Consider the following 14,065-nt stretch of genomic DNA (forward strand, 5'->3'; position numbering starts at 1 on the left):
CCACGCCCACCTCGGGACTCGATCGTGAAGCCAGTGCTGGAGCGGTCTCATATGCAACAAACCGAGCGGCGTTACTGCGGCTGCGGCTGCCATATGCCCCAGGAGCCTCTGAAACTGTTTCAGTGGAACCGCTGACCTGCCTCGAAAGGACTTGAGGCAGTTGAGCACTGACTGGACGCGTTCCTCCGTGAGGCGCGCAGTCTGAGCGACCGAGTCCAGTTCCATACCGAGATAAGAGATCCTCTGCACGGGGCAGAGTTTGCTCTTCTCCCAGTTGACCTGAAGCCCCAACTGACTGAGGTGCCGGAGCACCATGTCCCTGTGATCGCACAACATCTCTCGCGAGTGTGCCAGAATGAGCCAGTCGTCGAGGTAGTTGAGAATGCGAACGTCTTGTTCTCTCATGGGAACAATGGCCGCCTCCGCGACTTTCGTAAAGACACGGGGCGACAGGGCCAGCCCGAAGGGTAGGACCTTGTACTGATATGCTCGACCCTCGAAAGCAAACCGAAGGAATGGTCTGTGTCGGGGAAGAATCGAGACATGAAAGTACGCGTCCTTCAGGTCGATCGCTGCAAACCAATCCCGGGGACGGATGCATTCGAAAATGCGTTTCTGCGTGAGCATCTTGAACGGGAGCTTGTGCAGGGCCCGATTCAATACTCGCAGATCCAGGATTGGCCGTAAAACCCTGACCTCATATCGGCTGGAGGCATAGGCGCCGATTTATGTTTTCCTCCGTGGGTGCTCATGGGAGCACGCCCTTTAAAAAAAAAAAAAAAATGTTTGCATTTCAGAACCTTAGGAAATGGACAACGGCCGACACGAACACTACACACACCTATTTACTTGATAATAAAGCCGTAAAGTAGGCTATCTTTCAACTCAGGACAGCGCCACTTCTCACTATACAGACAGGATTGGAGACGAAAAGTTTAACTGACTCGTAACCGCGATCAGCTAAGCCTTTCACAACATTGTTTTCTTCAGTTTTCACTAGCTATTATTTTCTTCAACTCCTCAGCATCCATCTCGACTGCAAGCAGATCGCGCGCGCGGTTATGATGACTTTTTAAAAGTGAAAGTAGGTATAGAGACTCCTGGGAGGGCGTGGGCTCAAGGCTCAAATAAACTGATGTGGATTTTAAATTATTTTATTAACTTGAAATACAGGCATATTTTTGTACATGTGTTCCTAAAAATGTGCATATATTTTTACGTTTGCACGTGATTGTTTTAAACCCGTGTTTCCCCCGTGACCGACCCGACCTGCACCCGTTTGAGTAAAATTTGCGGGTCACCCGTCGGGTACCCGAACCAGTGCAGGACTCTGTCACACAAGTCCACACAGTATAAATTTGATTTGTTGACTCACCATTGTGGTTAATTCTTCAGGAGGAACGTGTCTCTGCGTACAGAGCGGGGTCACTAAAGAGGCGTTTTCATCCGAGAAACGCTGTGATTGGTGGAAAGGATATGGAGCAGGCGACTGACAGCGACATAACCAATCACAGTGTGACAGACGCTTCACATAGCACCAACTGCTATGTTTAATTTTAAATGAATGTAGCCTACTGGCAGTCCGGCACACGTGGGTGCTCGGTATTTTCCGTGGGTGCTCGAGCCCCGGAGCACCCACGGTATCGGCGCCTATGGCTGGAGGGACCGGCTCGATCGCGTCCTTCGCCAGCAGGGCGTCGATCTCTTTCCGCAAGATAGGAGCATCCACTGGACGCACACGGGTGAAGTGGATGCCCTTGAACTTGGGAGGCCGGTGTGCAAACTGAATTGCATAGCCGAGCCGGATGTTGTGAATGAGCCAGTGCGACGGCCTCGGAAGCGCTAGCCAGGCTCCGAGAAACTGCCGCAACGAGCCCACCCGCACCGCCGGCGTACCCGAGGAGGGGCAGCGAGGCGGAAGGCAGGGACACGGCTCCGGTGGCATTGTAGCGGCCGAGAGCGGGGTCTGGGTGTGTACTTGGACAACACCTACCTGCTTCCACCGGAGGACAGACGGCAGAGAAGACCCGAGAGTGTTCTGCTGCGGGCTGTCGCCTGGCGAGGGAAGGGGAGGAGACGAGGAGCGAGGCCCAAGGGTGGCTGCTGGTCTCCGTGCCTTCCCGCCCAGCGGCAGACAGGAGTGACGTGACCGAGGTGGCGCCACTGCTATCTGCCAGCTGGGGAGAGGGGACTGAGAGTGGCGAGACCCGAGGGTGGCGCACACTGCCGTCCCACTCTGTAACGGGAGAGACTGCTTGTTCAGCAGACCCAACCGTGAATGACCCAGAGGAGGAAGAAACTGCTCTTTTTTAGGTTTTGGGTACCACCGACCAGCTGGTCGGCGGCGGAACAGAAACAAAAAATTTAACAAAGGATTCTCCACCCGGCCCTCCTCCGGGGGAAGGAGTGGTGATGACACACACTCCCAAAGAGCAGTTTTCGTCACACTCTCTGGGTCGCTCCTCTCAGGGTCATTTCCCCTCCTTTTGCTGGGGGGGAAACGAACTCCGAGCGGGCTGGTTTTAAGGCGCTTCTGGACCACAGTGTGGACATCGTCTGACCGAAGGCCAGCGCTGTGACTAAATCACGGTCAGTCATAAAGCGCAGCTCTACTCCGAGTCAGAACTACCCACATGCACTGAATGTGCAGGGGTAGTGAGAGAGGAAAAACTTCTGCAGATTTAGGCATGTTTGGCTTGCCATATTGGCACCAAAATACTTCCATACTGCCAAAATTTTTCACACACATCTAGGCACTTTAGACCCAGGAAGTGTGGCTGTCAAGTCTGAACCTTCAGCATGAGAACACACCATTACAGTAGGAACTCAGCATCATTTTCAGAGTATAACAGCCCTCTCTCCGATGTAGCAATCGACATCTGTCCTCCCCTGGGGCCCCGAATGAAATGCTTGGTCCCTCATGATAAGGACCAAAAACCCATTCAAAGCCTCGACGGCACACAGCACGCTGAGCGGCTCAAGCCTTTACAAGAAAGGGGAGGCGAACAACGTGCCGACGTGGTCATGCACTCATGAGAGAACATGAACCACCCATGAACGCCGTCTCAACACACTGATTAGGCATGTGAAACAGCGATCATGGCCGTCAACCAGGCATGCAAGACAGTGAACGTGGCCATCGCTGGCACACGGCACGCTGAGCGTTCAAGCCCTCAGGCAAGACGAACAACGTGCCGACGTGGTCATGCTCTCATGTAGAGAGCACAAACCACCCACGAACACAGTCTCAGCATGTTTGTGACGCGCTAGAGGAGTGGGAAGCTTGTGAGGGTCTTTCACCTGGCGAGACATTCCGCACTGTAACCCTCAGATCACCAATGTTATTTGCCAAAGTAGCCCTCTCCTGGTGCACCAGAAGAGAACTAGATCGGGAAACAAGCAAAGGGACTCACCTCATAGAGGCACGCGAGTCTTGATCTTGACCACGCATCTTGAGCGCCGAATGACGCGCGCTGGGTTGCCGTGACAACCCACGCTGTCAACCGGCGCTCGACGGCACACGGCACGCTGAGCGGCTCGAGCCTTTAAAAAGGGGAGACGAACAACGTGCCGACGTGGTCATGCACTCATGAGAGAACATGAACCACCCACGAACGCAGTCTCACACACTGATTAGGCATGTGAAACAATGAACGTGGCCGTCAAATAAGGACAGGAATGATCGCATCCAGAAACACACGAGTGAAACGTCATCCTGAAAAGGACGCGATCTTCACTCGTGTTGCTCTTTCAGGAAGAAATTACTCTCTTTATTGTGCTGAAGCACACAGGGACCCAACGCGGCGACACAGCGGGGAAACTGCAAGCCCGCTGTGCGCACTCAACCGTTTACCAGCTGTAAAAACAGCTTTTGAATTAACAGCGTGTAGACGCAGCCGGCAGACAGGAAATCGCGCGGTCGCTGAAACGCCGTCTCACCAACACAGAGAGGTCCCTTCCCGAAACAGCAGACTCGTAGAGCGTAAGATAAATACAATCTTAAAACTCATTCACTCAGAGAGGACACAACCGGTCGGCTCCGAAGCAGAAAGCGTTTGTGTATGCGCTTGATTCCGCCTTATACCCGCACTGGTAGGCGGGCCGCGGAATGCAAACCTTGCATGCCAATGTTCATTGGCTCGTTTTAATTCACTCAAAGGCAATTGGTCTCCCTAGCGTGATCCCAATTCGTCAGGGGAACTCCCCCGACGAGGCGTCGGAGTTTCCTGCTGACGAAAGGGAACTGGCGTTAACTTTAGCTATTTCAAATTAGCGAAAGTTAATTTGCTAATTTATTTAGAATCGTCTAGCTACTATTATATTAAATAAACTGTTCATTCATTACATCACATTACCTTTGTCTTTATCCCCTTTTTCTTCCACTTCTCCTCTTCTTTTTCTTTGCTGGTTACCAGGAGGCTTCAGTCGTTTTGACATTGTATGCTATCTGGCTATAATGCTAATTTAAAGTGCTAAATGCTAAAGTCTGTGAGTGCGGCTGGGTGGGGAAAGATTGATGCGTCATATGCGTAATTCAGGTGACTAAGCATTGTAGTTATGTTATTTATTTATTTATTTTTGTGCTTTTTTTAGGAATATCTTGAATTAATAGTATCTGATAGCACACGTACATCACAGAGATGTCTACTTGATGTGCTTGTTTACATCTGGAAGACGTATTTTTTTTATTTTTTATGTTTGCTCATCTGCAATACGTCTATAGGACATTTCCTGTCAGATGTCAAATAGATGTTTAGAAAATGTCTTTAAGATGTTTATGATTTAGAATGTAAAACTGACATCTTAAAGACGTCTATCAGATGTTAGTAAACAGGAGATGCTGAAGTGATCTTTAACAGACATCTTGCAGACGTACGTCTGCTATCTGTTTAATATTAAAATAGTATTAGCCAAAAAAAAAAAAAAAACACTTCACTCTTTCGGCTCGGTATTCATTCTGTGTTGATAAACTCCATATCCCATCACTTTTCCAGGTTCTCATTTTATGGCACATCACAGATGCAGGCACCATGGTGATTTGAATGTGTTTTTAATTCATGTGAATGGCCTGGCAGAGCTGCTGCGGGCCGTTAATTACCTGCCACTGTGAACATCAGTCAGTCTAATGAGAGGAACTCCCGCCCTGCATGCAGAACGCATATTAAGACTCTAATCAGCAAACCTGCAGCACGCGACCACAGGGACCTGACTGCTTCCTACCCCATATAAAAACAGTCAAAATGATTGCGATTTTGAAAACATGGCTTTGAAATGGCTTTAATGAGGGTACAGCATGGATCTGAGATTTTTAAGGGTGATACAAGACAAGTCTGATCAAACTGTCTGATTAAAGTTCATTTTGTGAAACTGGCTTTAATCTCTTCTCACATAAACAAAAACATATTGATAATCCATGTGTTTGTGTTAAATTTTTTAATTTAAACCTTCACATCAAGGTCCTGATCATCCTATCTATATTGTCCTTACAACTAAATGTGGCAAAAATGGCAACATAATTTAAACAAAAGAGCTTAAACACTCATTGAATTTAACTTCAAGAAATATGTGTTCTTGTACTTGTGGAGTATGATTCTTTTGCTACTGAAAAAGAAATGTCATCATTATTCCAATTTACATTATTAGTCACACTGTAAATGATTTCTGTTGTTTTCAAAGTAATATTACTGTATTCTCAACAATTTGCTACTGTATAAGCTGTTTACAGTATGTTACTGTAGATTTTTAAATTTTCACAGCATTATTACTGTATTCTCAACAATTTGCTACTGTATAAGCTGTTTACAGTATGCCACTGTAGAATTTTTATTTTCACAGCATTATTACTGTATTCTTAACAGTTTCCTACTGTATAAGATGTTTACAGTATGTTACTGTATAAGCTGTTTACAGTATGTTACTGTAGAATTTTTCATTTTCACAGCATTACTACTGTATCTTAACAGTTTCCTACTGTATAAGCTGTTTACAGTATGTTACTGTATATTTTTTTCATTTTCACAGCATTATTACAAGTTTCCTACTGTATAAGCTGTTTACAGTATGTTACTGTAGATTTTCAATGCATTCTGGGAAAATATTAGCCTACTGTAAATCTAAAAACAGTACTAAATGACAGCGAAAAACCCCACACAACAATGTTAAACAAACCAAAAATAAATAAAAAACTCAACAAATGATAATCATATATATTTATATATATAGTATTTATTTACACATTTTTTTTTCTATTTACATATCTTTGAAAAACATGATAATTCTGTACAAAGCTATTTAATTCAAGATCATTTCATTCACACCTCTCTTAAAATCCATTGACATTTCTGTAGGTTCAAGAAGTCAAGAAGCTTGGTATCCAGAAAATCTCCCAGCAACCACACGTAGTTTGAACTCCATGTTGTCCAGGCACTGAATGTCAGTTACAGTAAACTCTTTCAATTCTATGGCCCATCAAACAGCCAAAAGATACCAAGTAGAGCTGCTGATTCACTGTTTATGGAGAAGTGAATGTTGTAAAGGCAAATATTCTGCTTTGCCACATCCTAAATGATCATGAATGTAAAATAAATATCTGTGATGTCGTCAATCTCTAGAGTTAGGCACAACTTAACAGGCTCATGTAAACAGTATATAAAAAAAGAAGAAATAATTAAAAAAAGCTGATTTATAGAATATATCTTGTACAAAAAGAATGAAAATATACTTATCAAGTGCAGTTTCACTTCTATTTAGTTGTAAGAACTGGCACACAAATTTAAAAGCCTGATGACATGATTGAAGCAGCGCACTGTTCAAATACTGACAAAATGTCAAAGAGTCAGAAGCTGATATCCCCAAACACATCTATTAATGACAGCCTTGTACAGTCAGTACAGATTATTTTATCTATGTCAAAATGGGACGTGAAAATGACAGTGCCATGAGCAACAGAAATTGAATCAGTACTTCAGTTTTCGTCTCCAGCTGCCCTTGTTGACTGAACCTGTGCCTCGCAAAACTCAATCAGCCAAAATAAGGCAAATTTCATTGACTCCATTCCAATGCCTCATGGGCACTGTTCTAACATAGAGACAAAATGATCACCCTACATATTCTTGCCACTTCCTGAGGTAGACCATGGTTAAAATAAGAGTTTGTAGGCGCTGTTTAAATCAAACGATCTTACTGCGAATGTTTATAAACCATGTTTTCTCAGTGTCTGATTATTGCCATGAATCAATTGGGCCAACATCCGTCCTACTGTTCCATTCTAGTACTGAGGAATCCTGCCGTCTAAATTAACTTTTCTGCAGATTCAGTGTGTGAAAAAAACTAAATCTTGGAATTGGTTGATTAAATTCAAGAAGAAAAAAATGAGAAACAAAGATTAAATTAGTGTATTTGAAGAGCGCATGATTTTGACATCCGGTTGACTCATGGCATTCGGAGTGCTTATGTTAGTAGAAGTGTGGAAAAATTCCAGGAACAGTTGAAGTCCACTGTACACATTCCCACCCCCATAAAAAATGTCACCGTTTCACTTCAGTATCATCACATGGACAGTGGCGCCTCCGAGGTCAGTAGGGGTCGTCATATTCAGTGACTGTGCTGGGCGAAGCCTCATCTTTTGTAATGGTTAGGGGCGTCGGCAAAGGCAAACTTCAGCCGGTAAGCTTCAGCTAGGAGAACGCTAACTTCCTCATTTCCCCAGTGCATCGTAGGTAGATTCTGGAGCAGAATCATTAGACCCTGTGGAGGATAAAGAGATTTTGTTTAAGATTATTGCATGCACATACACAGCAGCAATATACACTTTCAAATCAACCAGGGGATGGGTAGTCTGAACAACTAACATTTTTGGTGTTAAGGAAGACTTAGTACTAGGCTCAGTCACAACCACTCAGCCGGTATATTTCTTAGTCATATATGGACACTTTGCGGTCATATACACCAATCATACATGTTTCTTCATTATATTTGGACACATTCAAATCATGCCCACCCTTCAGACATGTTTCTTGGTAATGTAAGTATGCTTTACAACATGTGTGGGACATACTATCCCTTGAGGTTCACTGTCCTGCAAAATTTAGCTCCAACCCTGATTAAATTCAGCATAATCAGCTAACCAAGGTCTCGAGGATTGCTAGAAAATTACATTACAGGTGTGATTGATTAGGGCTGGAGCTAAACTCTGCAGGACAGTGGACCTTCAGGGCCAGAGTTGCCCACCCCTACTTTAGAATCCTTTTTCTCAGCTTTTCTCACCAATATATGAGCGTTTAAGGTCACATAAAGCATTTAAACACATTTCTTAAGGACTTATGTGAAATGTCATTGTGCCAAAAAAGAAGCAAAATATTTCTCTATGCAAATTAGCAGCTATGTGAAATGTCATGGTGACAATGAACCAGTACAGCAACTTGCCAATGCCCAGTGATAAATTTGCTTACAACAATCGGCTAGTCGGCTGCCGGAAGACATTTGAGCATCCAAATGCACATACATCCCGTGAGGAAGTGTTACATTGGCAATCCACTTCTTAACTTTGCTGGAAGGAGTTTTCCTTAGCGTTTAGCAGACAAGGGAAGGCATTGCAGCACAGAGTTGTTTATATCTTTTTCTTCAGCGGGGTCAAGCCATGCTATCACAAAGCACCACTGTACTTCTCTAAATTATTATAACTTTCAATCACAGATTCTTTGGCTGCTCCATCTTAAGTGTAGGGTGAAGAGAGCGAGCTGCCAGTCAAGCTGTGTGTTTCTCTTCTCGCTCGGTGCGGTCAGGACCTTTCCAGTGGAAGCCCATTTCTCTTAGGTATAGAAGGCCAAGTCTAATTCACTCAAGGCAGCGTCAGGCGGCTCCAGCAGGCCTCAGAGTCAATGACTGCATTACAGCGGCTTAGAGCCTCAATCTCCCAGCCTAATTCACCTATCCTGCTGGCCCTGATGAAGGAGAATGAGAACGCTTAATACTCCATCACAGAGGGGTATAAGGGGGATGGATGGAGGTGAGTAGTAGAAGAGAAGGATGCAGGGAAAAAAGCAATAATGTATCTTGTAATAACGGGAATGTCAAAGTGCCTCAGACATTTGCCAGTTAATAAACCAAAAACTCATTTGATTATGCATTCAAGAACTAACGAGAATCTCAACTAAATGTACTTAAATCCACCATTCTCTCCAAGTTTGGGATGAGTGTAAAGAAAGCAAACAAGGATGAAAGAACAATCAGACTTGTCTGATATGGAGTGTTTACTGCACATAAGAGCTGCAGACTGATCTGATCAGACACAATGGTTCCAAGAATTCAAAGCGTAACAGTTTAAGGCTCAAATACATCTGTGAAAATGCTTGAGTGTGTCAAGACGAATTCGTTTGGCTACACTAGCTTGATTTCCCAAGTCATTGCATACCGTAACATGACAGAACGCAAGTTGTAAGCCAATGCAAATGAGTGTTGCATTCTCAGTGTTGTCGCATGGGGCATTAGGTGAGAAATTAAACTAAACAGTCTTCTTTGGTTCCGTCTTGAGCATAGACAATTAGACTAAGATTAAAAAGGCAGAGTAATAACAATATTGTTTGTATTACAAAAGTGTTCATTAGGCTTCCATTTATCCCTTGTATGTATGATTCAAAGACTATGTAAGTAAAGATTTACGTGGAATTCCCTTTGCAATTCCACAGGCCCTTGATTGGGACATTTTATTAAATGTTACGAGTTGAGGAACAACACCAAAGGACAAAAGAGAAAATATTTTTTATGATGTATAAAGTAGATGCTTGATGCTCTGATGCTTGAGTATTCAACATGAGTATTAAAACAGTTGTGAATATGAGTACCAACACATTCTTTTTGGTATTAGCCGATACCTGCATTTTTGGAACTGTTCTATTTGTGCAATAACAGTTGTACAAAGGCAATATTTATTTTAATTTGTTTTGGTATCTGATCATTTTAACAAGTACCTGAGCACAGTATCATTAAATACTGATACCGATATCAATAATTATACCCGTCAACTATATTTAAAAAGAAATCATCCATGTAATAGTCAAATCAGGTTCTAATCAACACAGTCATCTCAGTCTGATGTTTTCTCTCAACAAATAACTATATTAGGATACTAATTGCCTAGTAATGAGCCAAGTCACATAATTGGAAATAAATTAGTGATATAAAGGATCCACATAGGCAACCACCATGATTGATTGGGCACTGTTCATTTCCACTGCATTTAGGGACTTCCTCTCTGGAGTATGTAAACTAATTGCATACTATAAGAAGCATGGGATATTGTAAGTGCATTTCCAGTCCCTTAAACTTTAATTCTTTTTGTTATTATCCTAATTCTAGAGTTTATGTACAGATCAGAAGGAAGAACTAAATCAATTATCACATTACTTTTCATAATTAATTGAACATTAACATATTTAACTGACATTCTGAGGATTGTTATCTCCAGGTAAGAAGTTATGTGCCAAAAATGTGATTCCAAAAGTAATGCTACAGGGAATGACTGATAGCCCAGTAATGTTCTTAAAGTTACACATCCACACGCAAGAAAGTAATTAAATCAACTGAAAAGATTTGGAGTTGAACAGTCTGAACATTTCCTTACACAAACCTCCACAATGCAGTATATATTGCACTCCAACAGGTAAAGGCAGATTAAATCTTTTGTTAAATGTCAACAGACCCTTCATAGGCAAGGATTTGTCTCCAATCATTTTTGTGAAGTACCCATGTTCTCCTTGAATTTAAGTAGACTGTTTATTGAAGAAGAGTGAGAGTATGTAAAACTTTGAGGGTGAATAATATCCCTGAAGATCATTATAAGATTGTGTAGGTGTTATTTCCAAGAGATTTTAAAGAGTAATCTATCCTTTCCACAACTGTTGAGTATCTGAACACTTAAGCAAATGTATTTTTGAGAAACAGACCTGTCTTCAGATGTCATCTGAAGATTGAAAAAACACACACACACACACACACACACACACACACACACACACACACACACACACACACACACACACACACACACACACATATATATATATATATATATATATATATCGTGCATACCTCACTAAATCACTGATGTGTGTGCAAAACAGTTGTCAACTATACTTAAAACAAAACCATCTGTGCGATAGCCAAATCTCCTAATCAACAGCCTAGTTTTCAACAAATAACTAGATTAGGACACTAATTACTTGTAATGAGCCAAGCCGAATAATTGGATATAAATGAAGTATCTAATGATCTACACATCCAGCTAACATAACTGATGCAAGACTGATAATTTCTGTTGCATTTAGGGACTTTTTCTCTGGAGCATGTAGAAAGATGGCAAACTATTAGTTATGGGACATAGTAACAACGTTGCCAATGGCCATTATTACATTCAATATGAAATGACATTCACACAGCCCTTTTTTTCCCCGATGATGTAATACATTTTCGAATGCAACACGGCATACAAGTTAAAATACTACATGTAGGGATGCACAATATACTGACAATCATACATGACCAATAAATAGATTTTTTTATGGCATTGTGTTGGTCTGAAAGAAAGAAAGAAAGAAAGAAAGAAAGAAAGAAAGAAAGAAAGAAAGAAAGAAAGAAAGAAAGAAAGAAAGAAAGAAAGAAAGAAAGAATAGCAGCTGAAAATATATCCAAATTATTGCAGCAGCTGAAAATATATCCAAATTATTGCAGAACCCAACATTATTTCCATTTGGCTTGCACATTGTTAACACAAATAAAATAGCATGTTTACTGAGAGCCTGCCAAATTTTATAACTAGTGAGCTACCATTTCTGTGGAATGATGAATCATGCATAAGACCAGATTTTGGAATTCATATTGACTTTAAGAGAAGTTTTAGCTGCAGATGTTTTTAGATGTATTAAAGGTGTTCATAAAATCTATACTGTCAAAATGGTTGCCACATACATTAAGAAATCTGGCATGGTGCTGTCACCTGGCAAAACTATCCGCATAGCATTTTGAGAATCCCCTAAAATGGAAAATAATATTTATTTAGAAATAAACTGACGGTTAGTTAGTTAGACATGCAGCAGATTCAGCCTCATCTAAAGGGACATATATTGCATTTCCAATAGGAACAGTCCCTCTGGAGTACCCTGGGGTTAAAGTGCCTTGCTCCGGGGCTTAATGGCAGATCCCAGTAATTCTCCAGGTTCTCGAATCATCCCTTTCCATTACTAGCCAAGATCTTCCATTGCAAAACTAATGCCAACACCGCCTATGACACCATTACCACGTTGTATCATATGCATATATTACATTGCAGTTTGACAGCAATAAACTGGAACAGACTTTAATCAAGTCAAGCTGTGGAACTGGACATCAATAATAAATACAGTACAACACCAAAAGCGACAAACTTATGGTGTACAGTGATGCTAGTTTCAAAGGTTGGCCTAATTACGCACAAAACATGGCTAAAAGCCCAGTTAAATTGGCTGAAAAACAAACAAACGAAAGTTAAGAAAGATAATGGCTTTGACTTAGAGGGATAGTTCACCCAAAACTGAAAATTAGCCCATGATTTACTCACCCTCAAGTCATCCTAGGTGTATGACATTCTTCTTTCAGACAAATACAATCGGAGTTATATTAAAAAATGTGCTGGCTCTTCCAAGCTTTATTAATGGTGGTGGGGGTGGGGGAGGGGCAAATGAACATACGGATTCCACTTAAGTCTAAGTGCAACTTATGCGAGTAATGCGACATACTGATGATATTTACGCTGTGCCACAAGTTGCGTAAGTTGCGCTTTAGGCGTAAGTAGACTGCGTATGGCCGTTTGGCCGGAAGCTGGGATTTTACGGCATTTATTTAAAAAAGCGGCATTTATCTTAACGCTATCCGATTGACGCAATCCGATTTTGATTGTTCTATTCTCTGTCTTATCTTCGGTGGTGATTGTTCTTTAACCTAACAGCATTCAAGCCAAACAGATAATCATAGGCAGAGCTGCGATTGCGTAAGTTTTGATGTAGACATTTGGACAGATAAACCAGCGTCATGACGACACCTCGCTAATGACTGCTGTTTGCAAACATTTTTAGCACAGCAGAGACTGATTACTATATTCACAATGCTGGTGAAGGAATGTTTGCCACCAAGGATTACGTTGAACGGAGACTTCTAGCCCCTCATCTTCTTGCTGAGCCCTCATGAATTTGTAAGAATCGATCAGGGGCTCAAGAACAGCGTCGCAGTCACTCTATCAAATGGCAAAGTCGCAGCTCTGCAGATCTTGAGCGTTTGATCCCTGTGTTTTAAACACTCGTGAGACTAACCGGTAGAGAGGTGGTGATTGATTGTGAGGAACTTTATAAACAGCTTTGTTTATCAAGGCTTCTGCTAGACGGAGAAGCGATAGGTTGAGTCTCGGCATTCGGGTGCGCGGGGAAGTAGCAGAGCTGTAATTACTTCCAGGATATTAAGTCCTTCATGCTTTTCCATGTCTCTTTTCGGATAAATTGTCCCTGCCTCTCGCTGAGCGAGCTTCCTGCAACAACAGTGACACTCTATCATTAAACTGTATTAAAGCACATTTACAGGCAGGAGGGTTGCTCTTGATTCGGGACCTGCACGTATGACGATTAATCATTACCGGCGGGTCTCCTCCAGAAGCTCTAGTGTGGACAAAATTACTAGTTCTCTGATGAATGTGCTAGGTTTTCGATTAATCATGAAGAGTTCATTTCACCTAATCCTTCAATGCAACCGTCCTAATAGAGTCAACACTATAACTCAGTAACAAGATGGCAAGGAAAATATCTGCACTACTATAAATCTCTAGAGATGCTTTTTTTTTTTAATTGCTTGCAAATTCACCTCTGACTAACTGTAATCTTACACTCTACAACACAAAAAAATAATAATAAACTTGCAGATGACCCCAAGAGGAAACAAAATATGACTGTCACTTTGAATTCATTTCAAGTCAAACCAGGCAAACAAAATTAAACTTTCGATCCGCAAACAATTAGATAGTGATTCGCACTCAATTACAGCTTGC

At 42.1% G+C, this 14,065-nt stretch overlaps 1 protein-coding gene across 3 annotated transcripts in view; it reads right to left on the minus strand.

Moving 5' to 3' along the window:
• Positions 1-6,212: 6,212 nt before the first annotated feature.
• tbc1d22a (TBC1 domain family, member 22a) overlaps positions 6,213-14,065 on the minus strand; it is a 157,261-nt gene continuing 149,408 nt past the window's right edge. For all 3 annotated transcript variants that reach the window (XM_079868899.1, XM_079868897.1, XM_079868898.1), the window contains one exon: positions 6,213-7,746. In XM_079868899.1, the coding sequence (XP_079725025.1) occupies positions 7,618-7,746 (129 nt within the window). In that variant the 3' untranslated portion in view covers positions 6,213-7,617. The remainder of the gene's footprint in view (positions 7,747-14,065) is intronic.

This window comes from Squalius cephalus (genome assembly GCF_949319135.1).
Source record: "Squalius cephalus genome assembly, chromosome: 4".
In the NCBI taxonomy this organism is placed as follows: domain Eukaryota; kingdom Metazoa; phylum Chordata; class Actinopteri; order Cypriniformes; family Leuciscidae; genus Squalius; species Squalius cephalus.